The sequence below is a fragment of the Tripterygium wilfordii genome, chromosome 12, assembly GCF_013401445.1.
Source record: "Tripterygium wilfordii isolate XIE 37 chromosome 12, ASM1340144v1, whole genome shotgun sequence".
Taxonomy (NCBI): Eukaryota; Viridiplantae; Streptophyta; class Magnoliopsida; order Celastrales; family Celastraceae; genus Tripterygium; species Tripterygium wilfordii.
The window spans coordinates 991,148-1,012,430 of record NC_052243.1 but is presented as its reverse complement, the minus strand read 5'-3'; the positions used below and the strand labels follow the sequence as shown (position 1 = coordinate 1,012,430).

At 37.4% G+C, this 21,283-nt stretch overlaps 4 protein-coding genes across 16 annotated transcripts; 2 read left to right on the top strand and 2 right to left on the bottom strand.

Moving 5' to 3' along the window:
* Positions 1-135: 135 nt before the first annotated feature.
* Positions 136-2,402, bottom strand: LOC120011572 (uncharacterized protein At1g03900-like). Its single transcript, XM_038862720.1, has 3 exons — positions 1,793-2,402; positions 1,071-1,355; positions 136-416 (listed from the first exon to the last, which is right to left on the bottom strand). The coding sequence occupies exons 1-3, from the start codon at positions 2,279-2,281 to the stop codon at positions 348-350; spliced, it is 843 nt and encodes a 280-aa protein (XP_038718648.1). The 5' UTR covers positions 2,282-2,402; the 3' UTR covers positions 136-347.
* A 265-nt stretch (positions 2,403-2,667) lies between these two features.
* LOC120011575 (H/ACA ribonucleoprotein complex subunit 3-like protein) lies at positions 2,668-4,956 on the top strand. The gene is made up of 4 exons (XM_038862721.1): positions 2,668-2,804; positions 2,995-3,066; positions 4,227-4,269; positions 4,581-4,956. Exons 2-4 carry the CDS (start codon positions 3,013-3,015, stop codon positions 4,676-4,678), a joined length of 195 nt encoding a protein of 64 aa, XP_038718649.1. The 5' UTR covers positions 2,668-2,804; positions 2,995-3,012; the 3' UTR covers positions 4,679-4,956.
* Positions 4,957-5,669: 713 nt separating this feature from the next.
* Positions 5,670-15,647, bottom strand: LOC120011131 (dolichyl-diphosphooligosaccharide--protein glycosyltransferase subunit 2-like). Of its 2 annotated transcripts, none has more exons than XM_038862189.1 (20): positions 15,497-15,647; positions 15,206-15,353; positions 13,633-13,828; positions 13,439-13,528; positions 13,149-13,211; positions 12,833-12,902; positions 12,609-12,673; positions 11,755-11,809; positions 11,295-11,422; positions 11,083-11,198; positions 10,422-10,491; positions 9,647-9,751; positions 9,439-9,528; positions 9,202-9,350; positions 8,952-9,063; positions 8,786-8,869; positions 7,926-8,006; positions 7,231-7,455; positions 6,362-6,484; positions 5,670-6,090 (listed from the first exon to the last, which is right to left on the bottom strand). In XM_038862189.1, the coding sequence occupies exons 2-20, from the start codon at positions 15,349-15,351 to the stop codon at positions 5,974-5,976; spliced, it is 2,085 nt and encodes a 694-aa protein (XP_038718117.1). In that variant the 5' UTR covers positions 15,352-15,353; positions 15,497-15,647; the 3' UTR covers positions 5,670-5,973. The 2 variants fall into 2 exon arrangements, with proteins under 2 accessions (XP_038718117.1, XP_038718118.1); XM_038862190.1 differs by having other exon boundaries at positions 13,633-13,825.
* A 223-nt stretch (positions 15,648-15,870) lies between these two features.
* Positions 15,871-20,960, top strand: LOC120010174 (serine/threonine-protein kinase 19). 12 transcript variants are annotated; one of them, XR_005470842.1, is made up of 10 exons: positions 15,871-16,053; positions 16,243-16,316; positions 16,788-16,868; positions 17,471-17,563; positions 17,807-17,926; positions 18,590-18,661; positions 19,156-19,233; positions 19,827-19,893; positions 20,469-20,604; positions 20,725-20,960. XR_005470842.1 is itself a non-coding variant. In XM_038860889.1 (9 exons), the coding sequence occupies exons 1-8, from the start codon at positions 15,957-15,959 to the stop codon at positions 19,890-19,892; spliced, it is 681 nt and encodes a 226-aa protein (XP_038716817.1). In that variant the 5' UTR covers positions 15,871-15,956; the 3' UTR covers position 19,893; positions 20,078-20,214. The 12 variants fall into 12 exon arrangements, 6 of the variants coding, with proteins under 6 accessions (XP_038716817.1, XP_038716815.1, XP_038716816.1 ...); XR_005470839.1 differs by having other exon boundaries at positions 19,512-19,893; positions 20,725-20,958; XR_005470840.1 differs by lacking the exon at positions 20,469-20,604 and having other exon boundaries at positions 19,512-19,893; positions 20,725-20,957.
* Positions 20,961-21,283: the final 323 nt, after the last annotated feature.

Genomic DNA, 21,283 nt, shown 5'->3' with positions numbered 1-21,283 from the left:
CGAGGTCAAGGATAATGCTCTTAATCTTTATGTGGAAGTTACGCAAGGTTTAAGAATGCTCTTATGCTGTGTAGTATGACAAGTATTTAAAAATGGATTGAAGATGATAGCAGATGTTAATTTACAAGAGCCAAATCAGCCGCACAATTGATTTCTCTATTATAGAAGCCAAAAAGCTTATGAGTTCAGGTATGACAAAAGAAGCATATCAATATACTCCACAAGACAAATTTTCCCAAATATTGAAGCATTTTGTACCTATGCTTTCTCAATACTCATTTTCCTTCATTCTTTTCCTTTGGAATAAATCAGCAAACAAGACCTCAATTAGATGAACGCACACATAATTAGAAAGGTGTCCATCCAGATGCAGCTGTTTTGGCCGATCCTGAAGTTGATCCCGAAGGAAGATTCCTCTGCAAAATCAAACAAGTATAGATGTTGCATGCAAACTTCTATTTAAACAATCTCACACTAAGTAAGCATAGGCCCTTATCTACATACAAGCATAAATATTGCTACAAGCACACAAGCCGGGAAGCATAACATTTAGTGGGAGACTGAAATGTCTGGGACAAGATATGAAAGAGGTTCCAGATTTAATGCAAAAATCAACACTCTCATGATTTAAACATAAAACATACAGAAGTAAATTAACCTTTTTTTAACCAGGCTTACTCAGGAAGAAAATATGCAGGAAAAAGATCCAACCTCTCTGGTGAATAAACATACATGACTGCAACCTTTGAGGAGATTTTTTTTAGTAGAAATAGTATATTGTTTAGCCCGACACAATCAAGATGGGAAAACATAGGAAACAGCTTGAAGTTTTGTTGGATAAGACGTCAATACTTTTCAACTGAAACCGAATGATCCCCAATTCCCCACAGGAACAGCAAAAACCTTAGTACTCCCCAAAATCAAGTTCATTCTCAAAAGCACATTGTTTCTCGGAAGAAATAGAATAGTATAACATGAAACTACCAACTATTTGGAGAATGAAAAGATTATAGAATAACAAACTATCTTTAAAATCTGAAGGAGGATGCAAGATGATCAAGGAGGCAAACCTCAAGTTGAGAAAGATCTAACGAAGGATCAGATCTTCTTCTGTTCTCACTAGGTGCACTGAGACCAGCACCATGACTAGCACAAGTCTTCTTAACAGCAGCAGGATCATTAGGAGGGGGCGGGAGAGGAGTCCTAATTTTTCCAGCCCCACCAGGCGGTGGAGCAAGAGCCAAAGCCTTAGGCTTTCCACTTCCGGAAGCTCCTCCAGAAAGTCCGGAAGCTGAAAGCATGCCAGTTCCACTAGATGGTTTGGGCTTCACATTTATCCGGATGGTTTCACCTTCCTTTTGACAGAAACAAAATGAAAACAATCATTACCCCTTTTGATGGCTAGATAATAGCAGGAAATATAATGAGGTAGTGATATAAACCAACAAAAAGCCAGAGCCCAGAGCCCGAACCAAGCAGTGAAACAACCAATACCAAAATCTTCTTCCACCAACTGGAGACAGCGATGAGAATCAATTTAAAAAAAGTTTCAACGATAATAACAACATAAAAGCAAGCTCGGCTGCTTGTTCTAAGTTGTTAACAAAGAGATTCTGATATTGACAGTAATGTAGTTACATACATGAGCTACAATACCTGATTTCAAATATCATCAATCATGTATGATCTTTGAGTTTGTTTACCATTCTGATATTTCCCAAACCAGTATATGATGTAAATTCTCCAAAAGAAGATGAAAAAACGAAGCAAGATTTTAAATTTGGCGAGGTACCTTCAACCGGTGATTGACCGCCGGATGAATATCGATGTGGTTGTCGGCGCCACTGGTTTCTCCGGTCTCCTTTTCGTTCTCTCGCCGTACGTACTTCTCATGATCCGACAACGCGACATTGAAATCGAATGCCTCGTTCCTCTCCGCGAATCCGAGCCCAAGGAAGGCGTGCTTCCCCTGGCCGTCCTCCACCTTTAGCACGAAGTATCTCGATGAGTCAAGGGCCGCCTCCACGGAGTTCTCTCGCTGCCCGGGCTTGATGAAGCAAGCAGCGAAAAGCTCCGCGGAGTTTGGGTCCTCCAGCCGGATCTCGCACTGGTCCTTGCACGATACAACCCGGAGCCGACCAGACCAGATCTTGTCGGATTGAAGCCAGTCCCCGCATTTATAGCCGCCGGAGGTGGAACGGGGAGGGATTTTGTAGACGGCGACCTCACGGACCACCAGAAGAGTTTGCTCGAGCGATTCTTCGTCCTCCTCGAACGACATCGTTTGGAAGCAAATTCAAAGGAATGCACTTTCAGAACAAGATTTACTGGAATCGTTGTCGGTTAGGTGTAACTTAGCGTTCTGAGTATGGTAGGGAAGGTGTCAATAGAAGTTGCAGAAACGTGGGTGGGAAGAGTGGGGAGAGATTCAGAGAAGAAAGGTCAACTGCAAAGAGAGAAAGGTTGATGTATTTACGGTATTGCCCTTCCTCTCCAGGCTTTGGGCTTGGGCCGTGGGGAGGCTGTTGTTGGTTCACTTGGACCCTATTGGCCATGAAAAGAAAGCAAGGTAATTAAATTTTCGTTTCACTCTGGGCCTTGAAAAGAGAGCCCAGTGATGTTAGCTGGGCTGTGTAGATAAATGTGGGCCTTATTCTGGGCCATGAAAAGGAAAGCCCTAGGGGATCAACTTTGCATTCCTGCTTATAATTGTAGTTCGCTAAACCCTAGCAGATCATTCTAGGGTTTTTGACTTGGACTATCGTCGCTCTCAAACCGAACCAGATTGTTACCAATTGAACTAGGTAAGGCTTTCTTTACGCGTCGGTAGGGATTCTGTAATTTGTTTATAGTGTGTGTTCTGGCGCTTGCAGCTTTTCGTGTTGAACCTTCGCTGCGCCACAGATTTTGTTTTGTTGTCTTCTTTGGTTTTCTTTTGTTTTCGTAATAAATATTTTGCTGCTGGAGGATTGAAATCTATTTTATCTAATACAGGGCTAGAAACTAGTTACAATGTATCTTCAGTTTTACATAAACGAGAACGGCGACAAAGTCTACACAACCAAGGTATGTCATTGGCACAGGCTACTACTAGTCGTAGATTCAATAAGTTATACTGCGATTTGATGTATTCTGTAGTGATTGATCTTCTCTGCTACGATTTCGAGGAAGTGGGAAGGGATTTGGGAGGTTTGGTGGTCTTTAGAGTGAGGGCAGGGGAGAGCTATTAACAATGTTTGGGAGAGAGTAGGTGAATGGTGCTGAGGTTGGTAACCTTGGGAAGGGGGTTTGAGGGGGGCTCTGAGTGACAAGTTTATGGATAACCTTGAAACCATTTGGAACATTTCCTTTACCATAATCTCGAGAAATGCCTTGAAAGCATGATTGACATGTTAGGGTTTTTCCATAGAATGGATTTGGTTTCTTTTCTGACATGAACTTTTTAAGGTCCAAGTATTGTTACCATGTAGGTTAGAATTTAGAAGTAATAATCTCGAAAGTCAGACATTAAATATAAGTATTGAAAAGCTTGCTTCTTTACATTCCTTTCAAAGTTTCTGAAACTTGATGAAGATTTTTTAAAATGTAACTTTGCTACTTTGGCATATATTCTTTTCAGTGGCTTGTGTAGGTCAATTTTGATGGTATTCTCTAGGCTTTTCTAAGATTGATGGGACAATCTAATTTTTTCCATGAAAGTTGTCTCTTGATGCTTAGTCTAATATAAATTGTTGTGAGGCAGCTGCATCTAGATTTATGCTGAGGACACTTTTGTGTCCCTGAGGAATTAACAGGTCTGAAATCGAGTGCTTACATTTCTTGACGCAAATCCAAATTCCAAAGCAAATGTGCGTGCGCACAGTAGCTTATGCAGACATAGTAGTCATAGTACCCTGTGAAAAAAATCTACGGTGCTGGTAATCTGATGTTGGCCTTGGTTGTTTGAAATCTAGTTTTAGTCCCTGTAAGATAGAACCGATCGAACAGTGCTACCATTCAATTTGGATTGAAGTAGTTTTTAAGCCATATGCCATAGGTGATCCTGGTACTCCTTTGTGTTAGTTCAATGATAATATCTAACGTAATGATAATCGTGTTAGTCCCATTAAACCACATATATTATATGCATTTCCAATTTTTGCCATTTAGCCTATTGTTTTCTCTTCATCACCATGCAGCATATTTTTTTCTTTATTTTTTCATGTTGATTGGATCTTTACATGCAGAAAGAATCACCGCTGGGATTGGCAACCCAATCCGCACATCCAGGTAATTGGTTTATGATTTTCTTTTATTCCTCAATAACACAAGTTTTCCAAGTGGTCAAAGAATAGAGGCATTGATCAAAGTGTTCCTTTTTTTGCTTAGCTTTTAAATGACGAATTCTTAAGAATGGATACAGTTTTATTAGAGAGTGATAATAAACGGAAAATTCTTGCCCCCCTACTCTCCTGGTCCTTCAGAAATTATCGCTCTCATTATTCTTTTAGCTTCTCTTTAATTATATTATACATCTAGATGACTCTAAGGCACATTCTAATTCCTATTGTGCTTTCCATGTTTCCTCTTTCAACGGACAGCTCGCTTTTCTCCGGATGACAAGTACTCTAGGCAAAGAGTTCTCCTGAAGAAGAGATTTGGGTTGTTGCCAACCCAGCAGCCGCCACCCAAGTACTGAAATCGTGATTAGGCTTGAACATTTATGGCTTGCATTGTTTAGAAGCATTTATGAATATGGATATTTCCTATCGCATGCCAAAGTGTTATAAAGTATTTCTGTCATGTGGCCGAACTTGGTATGTCTGCCCATACTGCTGCTAAGAATATTCTGCTAGGAGTCTTGAATTGGTTCCCTCTAATATTCTGCTGCTATGAATATTCTGCTAGGAGTCTTGAATTGTTTGCTTTGGTTGTAATTTTTGTATCCATCTTGCGGGGTTTTTCTTTTGGTTGTAACTTGGACACCTTAATAGGCTTATACCGTTGTTACACACTGCATAGCAGTTGTGATGGCACGATTTTGAACATTTTAAAACTGCGTTGTATAGGAAAAAAATGATCGATTAATAAAAAACTATGGGCTGAGAATCAACTGGTTGAAAGAAAAAGAAATCAAGGAAGGATGTTCAGAGAAATTAAGAGAGAGAAGGAAAACATCTCTGGGCCGTTTGTGAAGTGGTCAACGGGTTCGGTGAGCCCAAAATTTAGGCATTTTAATGGGCCTTAAACTTATAGTTAACACTATAATAACCCACCTTATGGGCCTTAGCCCATGGTAAGCGCCATGATCAGAGCCCAATTTACGTCATATTAATACATTATGTATATAAGTAAACCCATCCTTATAGGCCAAGACTAATGGTGAGGGCCGACGATATGGGCCGGATGTAAGCTTTGACTGGACGGACCGTCTCAAATACGATCTATGATGGGCCACATTTCAATCCTGCTGTAACGATCATTGAACCACAAAAATTCTCCTATGTGAACTAAAAATGTGAACCAATTTTGTGAACTTATTTTTCAACTATGAATGTAATGAGTCCCATAATAAATGAGTGACTCCCACTTATGTTATGCTTTATTACAACCATTGAATTTTGATCCACAAAGTTGGTCCACACTTTTTGATCCACATAGAAGAATTCCTCCATTGAACCACTGCCAAGTGCCAACATAACAATAAATATTTTGTCATTCTGAAACTGGGGGTGCTGCATATAAATCATTCTTAGTATGCTACCCTAACTGTAATGTATTCTGCTCGCAGAGCCAATGATAAGATACGTAAGCATGGTAACCAGATACCAAACACCCGAAAGTGACCACAGGGAGAAAGTTACTTTCCAGTAAATACTGTATAACTTAACGTCTAACCAGTTATCACATAGCAAGAAAACTACAAAATTGAGAAAAATTCGTACACTCTAGCATGGTGCTCATCCTTTTTTTCCCGCTTAGATGTCCTCATTTTTAGGCAGATTTCAACTTGGCTGATGTTGAGGCTAGGTGTGAAAGGATTTTGTGCCCGACCAAAATCAGGAACACACCCAAGAAACCAAGCGTTTTCAGTGTGGTAAATAGATCCAGCTGTTGTCAAAGAGAGACAAATAGACAGCATCAACTAAAAAGTGAAGAGAATTCAGCTGTTGTCAAGAGAAACAAATATAGATCAAGCATGTCCCCTCCCCTCAAGAAAGAAATTTAAGGTCGTATTATCATCTAGCAACATCTTTTCTTTTTTTTCTTTTTGGTAAAAAGAAAAGGATTCCCAACATTCTCATACAGTTGTACACATAACAGAATGGAAACCTGAAATTATCAAGTAGAGACAAATAAAAGCAGAAATAAAAAAACTAACCTTCAACCAGAAAAGCACATATAGCAACAGAACTGCTCCAATGCCAAGATGGAAAAGGACAGCAAATGTGGCAGAAACGGCTGAAGAAGGAAAGTTCTTCAGGTTCACTCCTAGTCGTAGAAGCTGCCAAAGAAAGAGCTATTAAAATCTAATTGCCCAAGAAACAAGAACACGAGAGTTGATAATCCACATTGCTAAGAAGGAAAAGGATGAAAACCCCTATATATCGGCTGATGAAAAAATAAACCTCCCCCCTAAAGAGAGCTAGAAATGTACATGCACATGGAGGAAGCGAGACACCCAAAAGATGTTTCCGGCATAACAACTTGATCTTTAACCGGAGTACTACAACATCTAGTACTAAATTAATAATTGTTTAACCAACTAGCACCAATAGACCGAACCTAGTGAAAATTATGGATCTAAAAAGCTAATGACTACAAAAGACACACATTATGATGTAAATCCAGGCTCAAGCCCAGCAACAAGTAGGCCCTAAGTACCCACTAGAAAACCTGTTGACTAGTGTTAGGATTGACCCACTTATATACTGTAACTTGGAACCTGAATCCACCGATGTGGGATTCACGAACGATGTTCACATCATTCACACCTTCTACGACACGCCGCTGCTACCCCTCCGGGCACCGGCTGACACGTGTTTTCGAAACCTGCTCTGATGTAAATCCAGGCCCAAGCCCAGCAACAAGTAGGCCCTAACTACCCATTAGAAAACCGATTGACTAGTGTTAGGATTGGCCCACTTATATACTGTAACTTGGAACCTGAATCCACCGATGTGGGATTCACGAACGATGTTCACATCACATTAGGTGTCTAAGAAATTTCAGGGAAATATTATCACTCACCCCCACCAAGAATCCAATAAATGGCAAAACTGTAAGCCCCAGGAAAACAAGAGAGAGCTCCTTTGGTGGACGCTTCTCAGGAGCTCTGAAGATGTGGGTTATCTCTGCTTTAGGCCCATATCGTGAGTAAGGATCAACATGCACTGGAGGTGGTCGGGGTGCCTTCTCTGGTGCTTCTGGTAGATCTAATTCAAGAAAGCCAACCTCCTTGAAGAAAGAATTTTCCTACAAAGCATAAATATATTGGATTGTAATCAAGTACATATATGGATAATAATAACAAGTAACTCCAAATCTTCGGAGTCACTACATAAATTCTTATTCAATACCGTGTAAATTATCTATTGCTATTTAATCCTGTCAACTCCCCAATAATATTCTTATTTTTTTCCACCCATAGCCACTTTTTGTTTCCATTTCTCATTTAAAGTATGCCACTTGGAATCTTTCACATTTCTAGACCAATAGAAATCTCATCCCTACCATACGAGTTAAAACATCCAGATGGTTTTCTCTTAACCTATCTTGATTGGAATTGCCTCCACCTTTTCAAAAACTTATTTTTCTTTGCATTTCCTTGTGCTGCCACACATGTATCTTAACTTTCTCAGTTTGCAATCAAGTACATTAAATTAAAAATAAAAAGCAGCAGAGAGGAGAGCAGATGAGTATTTTAAGCCAAAATTCAAGCTTACCATGACAGAATCACCAACAGTCAGCTGAATGTCATATCTACCAGATAGATAGAAAAATTTCTCAACCAGCCCTAGAAAATCCTACAAGAGAAAATTGGCAAATTAAGTTTGAGAAAGCAAACAACTAAAATACAGATGCATCTATAAGGAAAGGTGTAGCTAGATGAGATGGCAATATGGCATCCATATACTGAAGGCAAGAAATGATGGATGAGAACTTTGACTTGAACAACATCTAAAACTATATCAGCAGGTTAAATTTTTTTGAAAAAATTAGGTGGTTCCACATGTCAAACAGTGCAAAGATCTTTTTATACACCCAAAAGATCCAACATTACGCAAATAGACGTCAAATAGCATCCCTATTCCTTCTACTAGTTTGTTGTTATTCACAAGTAGGTCTTTCAACGTCCATTCTTTTCAGTCTTAGAGTTCTCATGCATCAGACCTCAACAGTATCAGTAGTATCATGTAGGATTTTAGCTGAAGAGAAATTATAAATTTGATGGTACTTGAGCATCTCCAGCGCTGCAAACCGCTACCTGACTGCCTAGCACATGTAAATTCGTTTTTCCTTTTCTGGTTTTTTGGCACATAAATCCGACAAATTCAGTAATTATAACATCATTCCACTGTATCATGGCATAATAGCTCAAATGCAAAACATATGTTCAGGACACTAAGTTGGAATGCTATTTTTAGATAAGCAAAGAATTTATTTAAGGAATCATGCTCTCCAGTCGTATATTATGTTTACTTTCATGCCTAAACAGCAAGGTTTCATCTCTGCATGTTCCTTTTTTTTCTCTGGCGCAGATTGGTCAGGAAGATAAAAAAAGAAGAAGAAGAAGACAACTTACAAGAATTATCTCAAATTGTTTTCCAGAATTCCCCACCAAAAAGATATGCTCAACCTGGGTCTCATGTCTCAACTTGAGAACTGCCTGCAATCCCAGAAACTTCTCAGAAACTTTAAACGGAAAAATAAACTTACTTAATAACTGCAAACAAAGAAATAATAAGAACCTGATGTGGCTTAAAAGCATTCCCAAGAGGAGTGGTCAATTGGAAGGATAGGCGCAGCTTCTGGAGGTGGTTTGCTGATAATGATGCAACATTTTCTCCAGCTAAATCAAGCCTTTTCATCCAAGGTGTTGAATATGCAAATTTAGTAATCAGTTTTTAAGGAATAGATAGGATAGTAGCAACTAAAAATAAAACTGTTCGTATTGTAGAAGAAACAAAGCAAAGCAACCGAGAAATGTTGACAGCATACTTATTCGGAGGTTCTCCGCTTTCAAGATCGCTTTCAAGTACTGCAATTTCTGCATTCTCGGTTATGATGAGTCCGGTGACAAATATTGGAATTTGAGTCTGGGCTCCAGTTGCATAAACTTTTTTATGCTCAGAATCATGAAGCACCACCTACAAAAATTTTGGGATTATCACTTTATGGATAAATTCAGTTGGACTTGACCTCCCTTATCAGGTAAGAAAAAAGAAAACAAAATACCTCAAAAACAAATGTATAATGTCCAACATCGAGACTCTCTGGCAAAGCTTCCAAGAAGTAGACTGCACTTTCAGGGTCAAACTTAAGTTCCTGAATACACAAATGACAAAAAGCATTCCAAATGAGTAAGAAACAACAGAGATAAGCTAAAAAAATAGAGAAATAATATGCACTGGTCAAAAAGCAAACAAGTTAATCATGGCTGCACCTGGCTCTCAACAATGGAAGCACCCTTGTTTCCAGATTTGACAACTCGCATCAGCTTAACTGATAGAGGAGGTGCATTTGAGCCAAGCACAGTATTCACCCTAACCTGAAAATAATCCAAGGGCAAAAAAATGTCACAAATCAAAACATAAGGAAGCACCAATAAATTTGAAGCATCATCAGAATGAAGAAATGCCATTCAATGGAGGATATGACGAACAGCAATTATATAAAATCAAGGAATACTTTCCAAATGTTTATAAAACGAAGAATCATAAAATACCAGAATGCCCACTTCCTTGACATTCATTATCATCAAAGCATTTATCTTACACAATCGGGGTCAGCAACATGAATCCATAAGATAAGTTAATTGGAATCCACTTATATTCGTTCTCCCTCACCATTTGTTCCTCTCCAAATTACACTTGCCACTAACCCAATAAAGACCATGTCCTGTTTTAGCACTTCCACCCATGTCTGCCTGTTCTCTTTTTGGAGATCCATGATTGACCAAATTATTGCTTATAATTTGTGAGGCTTCTCAAAGTATTTAAGGCCTGTTTGTTTAACAGGAAAAGCAATATGTCTAATCTTGAGCCAATCCGATTTCATTGTGGTGTATGCATTAACTCCTAGCAAAACAAGAACATAGGACAACTCTACCAAATAATTGTTCTTGAATCCCACTAAAACCTAACAATTCAGAGAAAGCAACTGCTGATACCAACAGAATGCAACTTTGAAGAGACTTTATCATGCCGGTAACAACACACCTTAAGCAAGTCTTTCTTAGTCAAAGAAAGCACAGTAGCTGGAAGTGAGAGAATCAGAGGGATGGAAACCCTGCAACAGTACGATAAATGTCAATATAATTTGAAAGATAATAATTTGGGAAACGCTATATGTACATTCACTCTCCCCACTGTGCAAGCGTTCAAATGAGTGTGGGTGTGTGTGCATGTGTGGAATGGTTGGGGGGGGGGGACTGAAATAGTTTTGGAAGTGCACTCATCACCGCATTTTTTCAAAATGTCTTATACAATGCAAATTTCCAAAAAGAAGCCTGTTTTTAGAACATAATATAATGATGTGGGCCTGCACCCTGGACTCTGTTCTTGGAAAGAATATTTAATGAAAAAAAAAGCATATTCTCAAATTTCCTGAGTGCCATTCTTCTTTTTCTTCCCACTAAAGATATATCGGCTAAAATTTTTAAAAAACCCCTCAGATTGAAACTGTAAAAACTTAAAAGCCCTTACTATCCATTTATTCTCAAAGAAAAGAAAATTAAGCCATTCTCAAAATAATAAGACAAAGAATCACATCCCCAAACATAAAGAAGAAAAAATCGCCATTGCTGGTAGTAAAACAAAAGTTATAGCATCCATTGAATGCCTGTGAGTATTACAGTCAAAATTAAGGGAAACCACTTGCCTGTTGCTCTCCAAGTAAGCTAGAGCATCTACTTGGTTGAAGAAATCCCTGGCATCACCAGGAATTCCAATTCCGAGGAAGAATTTTGCCAGACCCAGTACTTGGTCCTTCGGAAGCTGCAAATGAAAAGGTAAAGCATTATAAACATTACAGCAGAGAAATAAAGAAACATAAAAGTATGCCTGGAGAAGGACTGAAGGACCTAAACTCACACTCAAACTTCCAGAAGTAACAGCGGCGAATGCTGTCAGCCCTCTTACAACAGAGGATGTAGTTGAAAGAGGACCTTTATGCTCAAGAGCATCCACAACTTTCTCATCAAAGTAAAAAGCCCCATCATCTACATGTAGGAAATATGCATAGCAAAGTATTCCTTAGATAACATTGAAATCACATATTTGGCTATTTGCTAGTATATTGAGTTGTGGGACCAGGATTAAAACTTTATACCAACCAAATGGAAAGGAAATCGATAAGACAGATAATTGGTAAGGAAAGTGCCATAATAGGTCATATTTGTCAAACACTACAATTATAGAATGAATATGTATGTGCTAATCAATATCACACAAATTTATGCCAATAGTCAAAGTTCTGAAGGCAGCAAATGTGATGATGCCAGTGAAACGAAATATAGGACAAAAAAGGAAATGTAGCAGATAACAAACATACCATATTTTTCAATACTGTCAAAAAGCTTCATTATGTCATTTTTAGTTGTACTGGTCTGCGCAAAAACAATGAATAGTGAGCACAAAACACACACTGAACCCAAAAACAAAAGCAAATAAAAGTAGTACAAAAAAAAAGAACAGGAGAAAACTGTCCCCTCCCCCTAACGGGGGGAAATAATTAAATTATAGCAATTATTCACCGTAACAGCAAAGAAGTCTTCGTCAAAGGACATATAAACAATAGGGAAAATGGCATAGCAAGATAATCAACATTAGGAATGATTCTCTTTTTTAAAACCGGCCAATGCATTGGTTGGTTATAGAATTTCATCTCTAGCTTAAGAGGATAAATGTCAACATGGAGCAAAGTATTTAAAATTAATCACCTTACTCATTCATATTTTGATTAATAGTTATAAAAGAACACCAAAAAATCCTATATACGTTTTAGAATTAACTTTATTTATTTCATATTTACAAATTTTTACCACTGGATGTGCATTTGGGACTGTCAACATCCAACATAGATATAATACAAACATGATTCCCTAGTACAACTAACAAAACCAGAGACATGGCCAACTATCACTACATACGCACCAACTTTTCAGCCCTGGCGGGCAATGGTAGGCTTTCAAAGTATAACCCCAAAAATGCGATTCTTTTCAAAATGCTTTTAAGTTCCATATTTAATTTCAACTACAAATCCCTCATTTAACAGTAACCTGGCACTTCTGAGAAAATATCCAGCACCATGAAATAGATCAACATGAGTGAATCCAACAGAATGATAGTGTATGGTCATAAACAATTCAAGTTGCAATGGACAAAGATAGCAGAAATTAAGATTACCAAAGATTGATCTATCTCAGAAGATGTTAATGAGACAACCCCAGCAAGAGCTTCAAGTGCTAGTCCTGAAAGAAGCATGATTTTTAAAATTTTAAGCAAATCACTTAGATAGGTAAGTAACAAAATACAAGATATTTTAAGCAACTAATGACTATGACCGACTTTAGCCTTTCTGTAATAATACAACAATCTTTATAAATAGCTGAAACCTGATAAATAATTACCAGCTGCAAAGGTACTAGATTCTGGATTATTTGAACTATAGCGCCACCTCCCATCACTCTGGCTAAGGGCCTGCCAGTAATTCCTTAAAATCAACTTAAACAGACACAATTGCACAAAGATAAAGAGACATCAAGCGACAAAAGTTGAGGGAAAGCATTTCAGGTCAAAGTAGAGCATGACCCTTCCAAACCCATCCAAAATTTATGACACCAGTAATTGGTCCCATGAGATAATGGGGCAATACACTGACCAGGAGCGTGCTGTGGAAGGTTTACCACTCAACCTCCATTATCAACAATAACTCAAGCAACCAACCTTGATGGAACGAAAAACTCCTACAGCATCAGCAAGATGTGGATCAACTCTTGATGTTTGATCCTGCATGGAGAAGATTATTCAAAAACATCAAAATGACCAATTACATTGAAGAATGTAAAATGTCAATGAGTAAGAAAATAATGGAAATCATTGTTCTGCGAAAATAGAAGGGCAAGTGAATTTTATCTCTTGAGGAAAGAAAATCTTAAATTATCATATGTGCATAAAAGTTCTCTTAATGTCACAGTAAAACCAAATCTAAAGGATGGTTTGCTAGCATTTGTTACCTTGATTAGTACCAAGCTTCCTACTGAGTAGTAGAAGTCAAGCAATGAACTTGCATCATTGACCTCAGCTTTAAGTTTTGAAATAATGCCCTGCAGAGGAAACAAAAGTTAAAGCATGTGATTATATTTTATATATTGACTTTTTGTGGATAAACTATCAAACTTAGAACATGTCAGAGCAAACTGAAAAATACCTCAAAAACTTCATCTTCGATATTGCATCTCAATATGCCATTAACTTTTAATGCGTAGAACAAATCTTTTGAAGGTGAAGATGATGAAACAAGAGTTTCAGACACAGTCCGGCAAGTGCCGGTACCAACATCGGCCTTTCTATCAATTCCAAGAATCTCAAATGTTCTGAGTGCCTCATATGTGTCTTCTAGGCTGCTACAATATGACATGGCATCAAATGCTTGTTTTTTCCTTACATTTTACTTAAATACACAAACCTTAGATCATATGAAGGCACAAGATTTGCTAGAACAGAGGAACTTAGAAACACACATACAAAGGAAAGTATATTGGAACAATCTTTCTCTCAGACTCCAATTGAAATCATACATATAAATACACATACGTGCTCATATATGTAGAAGAAATTAGAAATCACATGACTTAATTCCCCTTTGCCCCATAGAAAATTTAGACAAGTATGCAAAATATTTTTCATTTGTTAATATGCGACTGTGTCCATTGTAATAATTCTTTTTTTTACTGAATCGATTGTATCTAAGTCAGTAGTGTCAAAAGGCAGTATAAAACTAAACACCACCATTGAACCAACATTCAGTATACACCATATCCTAAATGGAACGTAAAATGGTGATGGCCACATGAGAGCCTTCAGTACAATATCGAATATAAAATTAAAAAAAAAAAAACATAGGAGCACACAGAAACTTTCAAATCAGATCCAGTGTCCATAATCCATCATAAAAGTAGTTAATCAACCTATCTTATTTCTCTATTAAAAAAATGTACGAACTAAACCCTCCTTTTGTGGTCTAAATAGTAAGGCCTGTTCCCAGATTCCCAGGAAGTTCAAGATGAAATAGAATTAACCACCACTGGGTTATGAAAGATATTCGAGAGATACCCCCTCCCCCAAAAAAAGAAGCAGAAAAGGACCTTCGTTCAGTAAAAGCTTGACACAACCATAACATTAGCAAAATTCAAGGCCATGACTGACATAAGAGTTCATTAACGAGCATAACTTAGTGGGTATCATCTATAGAGAAACTGTACATTGTGCATCAACATTCACACTAATCAGGAAGCTCACTGGAATGTTAAAAGACATATGTAGAGGAAAAGGAAGTTTTCATCGCACCAACTATAAAGCACCATATAGCAGCTACTAAACAATAAATTGAAAAAATGTGTTTCAGCTTCTTCTTCCTTTTTCCCCGTGTTCTCCCCCACCAAATAACAGCTAGGCTAATTTAGTCCCAACCCCTAGAATCCCATCTTCACAGGATCCGCAAAAGGAATACAAAAATAAAGTGCCACTTTTCACAAAACGTATAGGAGCAATCAAGAATTACTGCTCAACCAAGCTCCACTATCCTGAACAACATTGCTAGAGTGGAAAAAAAATGCACATCAAATTTCTCATTACTTCGACTCTAAGAACTTTTAGACACAGGTTTCCAATTTGACTTTAAAAGGATTTCAATTCCATTTCGTTTCTATTGCGAACGCATAGACATTAGCCGAAGAAACGCTAATATTAAAATAAGTGGTTTAATTGGAGGTTTTGTTGACCTTCCAAATGATCCATCAACCGCAGTGAAGAGCTCGACAGCCGCAGATCGGTGAGATTCCGAGATCGGTTGAAAGATTGCAACAGCAGATGAGCAGATACATGTTGCCAGAACTAGCACCAGAAATCCTCCTTGATTCCAGGCCATTCCTGCAGTTAAAACAACAATTTCGACACGCATCACAATCACATTCACGAACATAAACATCGAAACTATCACATGATTTTACACAATAATGACTGATTCTAGGGTTTTTGGAGCGTAGATCGTATCGAGAGAGCCCGAGAGGTACCTTCAGTGTGTAATGAGTCTGCGCTTGCGACGACTACTCAAGTCCTATGCAGTTCTACTGCTACCGATTAAAAGGAGCTACGAGGTTTTTCCATCCCCAAGTTATCCATGGTGATTAACTCCAATTACCAATATGCCACGCTGGCTATTCGGCTCGGATTAGTTGTTGGTGCTACTGCTGTCTGCTACCCAATACCAATGGATCTGTAATTGCTCATATAGGCCCATTGGACCTCGCCGTCCATTTACCAAACTTTTGGGCCAGGGATCTACCAGGTCGATTGGACCTCTATCGTCCATTTAGCCAAATCTTGGGCCCGCCCATACCCTAACCGTCGATTTGTACTCCGTAAATAGTTCATGTTAGGTTGGACGGCGCGGGTGACTAGATTTCGTGGGAATTCGCCAATTCGGTTATTCCGTGAAACTCCTTCGCTTTGAAACTTGCGCACAAGTCAAGGATGGACATGATTCCAGAATCATCAAAAGCGAAGAAGCGCCGACGGGAGGAAGATCCTGAACCTGAAAGCAGTGATGTCGATCTAACTTCGTCTCTCGGTAAAATTCAGTTCTCTATCTCTATCTATCTTCATGTTTCGAGAATTTCCTGAAGTATTTTCCATGTACTTTGTTTTGTTGAATCTTTGAAAACAAACTTCAAGATGCATTAGTTCTGGTACGCTTTCAATCTCTGCGTGAACAATCGGTTATACACATTATAGCTCTTAGCTTCATATCTGAATGTAGAGAGGAATCTTACGTTTAGCGATACGCTGGTGGCGCTTCGTATAATGCGAGCTCAGTTTCCTCGCATTGACAAGGTTAGCTCTCTCAAAGTGATTTTTGATAATTTTTATTATGTTGTCTTTCTTTTTTGCCTAATTAATTCCTTTAGCTTCTATTCACGACAGTTAGTGTTAGATGTAGAGGTATAGGGCATTATAATTTGGAACTTGGTTCATCTTTTATTTTTGGTAATCGTGGAAATAATGTGAGTTAAAAAAATTGCAATTATTTGTTCTTAGCAAATTTGCAATTATCCTACTATTTTGAAGCAGCATTGTTCTTAGCAAATGCTTCCTTGTAATCAAGTCAATGCCTGCCATATTTAATATTATGAAGGAACTGATTGAACTCGAGCCCTTTCATGCACTCTTAATAAGCCGCAAGGTCTTAATGAGCTTGTTCGTTGGGCTTCTTTTTTATAGTTTTTTTCCTTAAATTAAAATGATGTCCAAATTCTTGTTAAATTGCCTTTGAGTCTGATATTTTCTTTTGACGCATGACTGCAGGTTGCAATTCAGCCCTTCATTCTACAATCACAATTATATAGCAGTGTAAATGACAGAACACAAGTAGATAGGGAGTTAGAGGTCTGGTTCCTTCATCATTGAAACTTTAAGCATTATTTGTATCAATTATCAAATAGTTTTTAGGATTGATTTTTTATTTTATTTTTTCAGATTGAATTTGAATGGGAATATGTAATTCTATTTAAATAGAGGTGGTAGTATGTACCCTTCATGTTAAATATATATAACTATTATGGCTAGAAAATGCAATGGCAATAGGCTATCAACAATCATTATCTAGTTCATTACATTTACATTAAATGAGGCAAAGTCAAATCGTGAAGGTTTAGCATGCTGGTTGTCAAATTTGAAATGAAAAAAGGAAACGTCATGGTTGTCAAGTCGTTTAGTAAAGCATATTATATCCCAGTTTTTATTACTAAATTGTCTCAGTATTGTATCATAATTTTTTGACAGAGTCTAGTTATACTAGCAAGGTTTAAGGTTCTTATACTTCTTGCATAAGAACTTTTACTTGTCAAAGGCTTATATTATATGATACATTTTGATAGGATGTTGAAATATTTAGAATATTCATGTGCTCTAAGTACACAATTGGGCAACTATGGAAATGTTACTGTTGGGTTGGATTCCGTTCTTCACTTTCCTTTTCATTTATGCAGACTCTAAGGAGGAATAAAGTTTTGCGCCTTTTCAAGCTAAATACTGGGCAAGATGATCATGCTATAATGTTTTTGGATGACTATCTAGTCCAGGTTGGTTGATGTTACTACATAGATGACTATCTAGATCATCAGTTAAACTTTTTCTTTCCCTTCCTACAGTCGTGTATGTGTCTGAGTTGTACATGTGGGAGAATCTTTTAACATATGGTTTTGTGAAAGGCTTTGGATATCATGGTTTTCGTAGGTCTACTGTATAAATTACTCTGATTGAAAGTAATATTTTAAGGTAGTGCGATATGTTCATTGATTTACTCGTGTTGATTTTATGGGTAGATAGAACGAGTTGTGAAAAGAATGGAAGAAAAGAAGCAAGGCAAGCTTGAAGTTCTTGAGTGGTTTAAAACACGTGTTATTGATTCAAAGCTGGGACCTAGCATTGAACATCAAGAGCTTGTGAGTGAACTGAATTATCCATCTTTTTCTAATGTTTATTCATTTTGGCTTTTGCTATGTATGTCAATCTAATTATGAGATATTCATTTCATATTTGTATTTGAACAAATGAAAACAACTCCCATGCACAAGGCTCCCGTAAACAAAAATGATGTATACAATTCTTACCCCACATAATATGTAAAGAGAAATTGAACATGTGACCTCTAGGTTATATACCTGCAACTCCACCACAGGATCACATAGGCACCCTTGCATTTTTTGATTAAATGCAAGACATAATTTTTCTTGAACATGTATATTGTACATGTAGTTATCATTTTATTTCTTTGATTCACTGTTATTGTCAAAGGATGATCTTTGCCAATGCATATTATGATAAAGCCAAGTAAATAATAAGGTTCCATTTCACATGTTCTTTGTTGCTGCAAAGTTACTAACTCTTATATTAAACTTCTGTAAGAGACTCCCCCCATCCAACCATACTATTCGCCACCATCATGATCCCAACTTCGTAGTGTTTAGGGCAATAGCTATGTGTTTCATTTTATATGTGTATGTGTATGTGTTTGTGTCTGTGCATATGTATATACTAATAATATGCATAATCATGTGTTCATTTGTGGTACTAGAATTTCAAAATCTTGCTACTCTTCAATGCAGTGTATACTCTTGTCCCAAGGGGTAAAGGTGAAGGATGAGCACATCTCCTTATTAATCAACAGTGGTGTTCTTGTAAGTTTAATTGGGAATATCATCGAACTATTTGAAATTTGGTTTTTCATTTACTTGAATTCATGATTAATTTAGTTCTTATTGATTAAATTTCATTGTATAAATTTAGTTCTGATTGAATAATTTAGATGTGCCATCAAGTTCTTTAGAACCATCTATGTGATTTTGTCTGGCAGATTCTCATATATTCTCATTCTTGGTACTGTTTATCTCCCCAGTTTTCGCTTTTGGGTTTATATGCAATCCTTTTCTTTTAGCTATTCGATGTCCAAACTATCAAGAGCTTACAAGTAATCCATACAACAATTGAAGGTGGTATGTGCATGTGTCGAGTGTGTATAACTGAATTTGGAATGTTTGTCTCAGTGAAGTTGGTATATTTGATTATATGCAGTCCTGATGCTTTTGTAGCACATGTGTGTGTGTGTTTTCACCGCACACATTTCCAATGGCCTTCAATATTTTCCTTCTAATGGTGATACATATTATTTCAGACCCGCCAACTGATTGATCCAAACATGTATTGGTTTGCAATTCCAAATATTGGCTCTGTACTAAAGGGTCTCTCACAGGTACGCAAACCATTGATCTACGTTGATTCACTTCCATTAGATTGTTGTTGTTGGAATCTTTAACACAAATTGGTGGAAAAAGAGTTGTGTCACCATGCTTTCTGACTACAATTTTTCATGAAGCTGATCTCTCATGGTTTCTTGACTTTTTCTGCATGCCAGATCCTTACAAAAAGTTTTCAAGATCTTTTGAAGAATATTAATTTCAGAAAATAATTTTTAGAATGAGTGAATATCTCAGCGTCTTGTTTGGACAAATCTATTTTCTCTTTGTTTAGGGAAGAAAGGAGCTTCTTTCTCTTCTAAATCGTAGGAGATATAAAGAGATGATGTTGGCGCCTCTGGAAAAGAAGCGACTTAGATTCTCTCCACTTGATATGAGATTTCACCTTCGTGACCTGATTGGCTCTGGTCACCTCAAAACTGTTTGCACACCAACTGGCTTAGTCGTTCGAGTTTCCAGAGATTGAAATTCAGGAGCATCCCTGCTCAGACTATTACTGTGTTATTTGCTCCTATCTAAATTGTATAATCGAAGAGGGGTTTGGTTACTATACTTCGTTTACCTGCTCTTAGTAAATCTCCATATCCAGGTTAGCAAAATCAGAAGATACTACTCCAGGCGATCGCATGCATTGGCATACAAGAAGATGAGGTGATGTAAGTGCCTCTGCACTTGGTTTTCTTCTTCTATTCAGTTATTATTAGCTGTCTCTATGAAATTACCCTTGCTGTAACCTTTCCATGTTTAACTAGATAGGTAAGAGGTGCTAAGAAGAAGATCAAAATTAATTCATGCACAAGAGTTAAGGCAATAATAATTGATGGTCCTCTATATGTACAGTGCCATGTTGATTCCTCAATGATGAGTAGAGATTAACTTTGATGATCTCTTGACCCCTTCAAATTGTACCCCATTGATGGAACTATTAAAACAAGGGATGCCACCTTTTCAAATATCAAATCTTGATTCTTGTTTCATTTATGTTTTATTTGTCAATTCACTCTTTAGGATATCAACTGTTGTCCTGTCAGTGTCCTGATAAACAATCAGGCTTATTATTTTGCTTCAGAATATTACGTTAGAGACAAATATTATATAAAATGTTGTGGATTGATACTGATTTCTTACCTATAAATTCTATATATAGAAACTTAGATAGTGATTGGGTAGTGTTTTTTTTTTACCAAGATTTTTTATCCAATGTCATCTTAATCATCATCCTTTTGATTAGCATTCAGTGGGTGACTTAGACACTGTATCTTGGGATTAAGGAGTCATACAAATGGTTAGAGAGGAAAATAAATATAAAAGATCTTTCCAAGACAGGCTGAGCAAGATTTTGCCTGCTGTCTACACAACTAGAACAAGTGAGTTGTGAATTAATGTTTCTCATGACTCTATAGACTGTGGTTGGAATGCTGTTTCTCTTTTAATTATGCATCTTGTTAGAATTTAAGGTGGTTATATGGATTCCTACATCTGCACAGGCTCATGCTAACAAGCACGCTCGCAATCGGAGTCTAGAACCATGTCAGTAGTAGGCATGTAGCCAATCTTATTTGTAAGTTGATCCTGTGATGGGAGCATCTATGAAGAGTAACTATAGATTCTGATGATAGTTTTTGCATTTTGAGTCATCTAAGACAGCTCTTGTTTGCTCTGTATTGATCCCCCTCTACCCATTTGTTTCTTAAGCAAAGCTTCTACTGTCGTCTCTGGCTCTCTGCTATGCAGGGAACTTTTAATCTGCAGTGTAATACTCTAGTAGTTTTTTGCATTACCACGGCGAGTCCACTATAATACTCTAGTAGTTTCTTGTAAGCAAACAGACATAGCCATAGTCATGGCCATAGATAGAGCTGAGCCCACTTTTGCTTCTTTTTTTTTTTTTTCCCCTTTACTTCAAACTGGGCTGAGCTCGGAGAATCTTTTTCTGTAATAAAGTAGAGAGATAAAAAGAGAAGATGAAGAAGAAAAAGAAGGGGAAAAAGATAATGTAAAGCCTCAATCAAGTGGGGTAAAGGAATCTCTGTCAAGGATATTTAT

What these genes read in the sequence shown, in the direction of transcription:
- LOC120011572 (XM_038862720.1), bottom strand. Translation starts at nt 2,281, where the DNA reads ATGTCGTTCGAGGAGGACGAAGAATCGCTCGAGCAAACTCTTCTGGTG. An exon ending in CGGTCAATCACCGGTTGAAG is followed by an intron (nt 1,356 to 1,792) that starts GTACCTCGCCAA and finishes TTCTGTCAAAAG; the next exon opens with GAAGGTGAAACCATCCGGAT. An exon ending in TAGATCTTTCTCAACTTGAG is followed by an intron (nt 417 to 1,070) that starts GTTTGCCTCCTT and finishes TTGATTTTGCAG; the next exon opens with AGGAATCTTCCTTCGGGATC.
- LOC120011575 (XM_038862721.1), top strand. Translation starts at nt 3,013, where the DNA reads ATGTATCTTCAGTTTTACATAAACGAGAACGGCGACAAAGTCTACACA. An exon ending in ACAAAGTCTACACAACCAAG is followed by an intron (nt 3,067 to 4,226) that starts GTATGTCATTGG and finishes CTTTACATGCAG; the next exon opens with AAAGAATCACCGCTGGGATT. An exon ending in AACCCAATCCGCACATCCAG is followed by an intron (nt 4,270 to 4,580) that starts GTAATTGGTTTA and finishes TTCAACGGACAG; the next exon opens with CTCGCTTTTCTCCGGATGAC.
- LOC120011131 (XM_038862189.1), bottom strand. Translation starts at nt 15,351, where the DNA reads ATGGCCTGGAATCAAGGAGGATTTCTGGTGCTAGTTCTGGCAACATGT. An exon ending in ATTATACATTTGTTTTTGAG is followed by an intron (nt 9,351 to 9,438) that starts GTATTTTGTTTT and finishes AAATTTTTGTAG; the next exon opens with GTGGTGCTTCATGATTCTGA. An exon ending in TTATTGGATTCTTGGTGGGG is followed by an intron (nt 6,485 to 7,230) that starts GTGAGTGATAAT and finishes TTTCTTTGGCAG; the next exon opens with CTTCTACGACTAGGAGTGAA.
- LOC120010174 (XM_038860885.1), top strand. Translation starts at nt 15,957, where the DNA reads ATGGACATGATTCCAGAATCATCAAAAGCGAAGAAGCGCCGACGGGAG. An exon ending in TAATCAACAGTGGTGTTCTT is followed by an intron (nt 18,662 to 19,155) that starts GTAAGTTTAATT and finishes ATATTATTTCAG; the next exon opens with ACCCGCCAACTGATTGATCC. An exon ending in TACTAAAGGGTCTCTCACAG is followed by an intron (nt 19,234 to 19,511) that starts GTACGCAAACCA and finishes CTCTTTGTTTAG; the next exon opens with GGAAGAAAGGAGCTTCTTTC.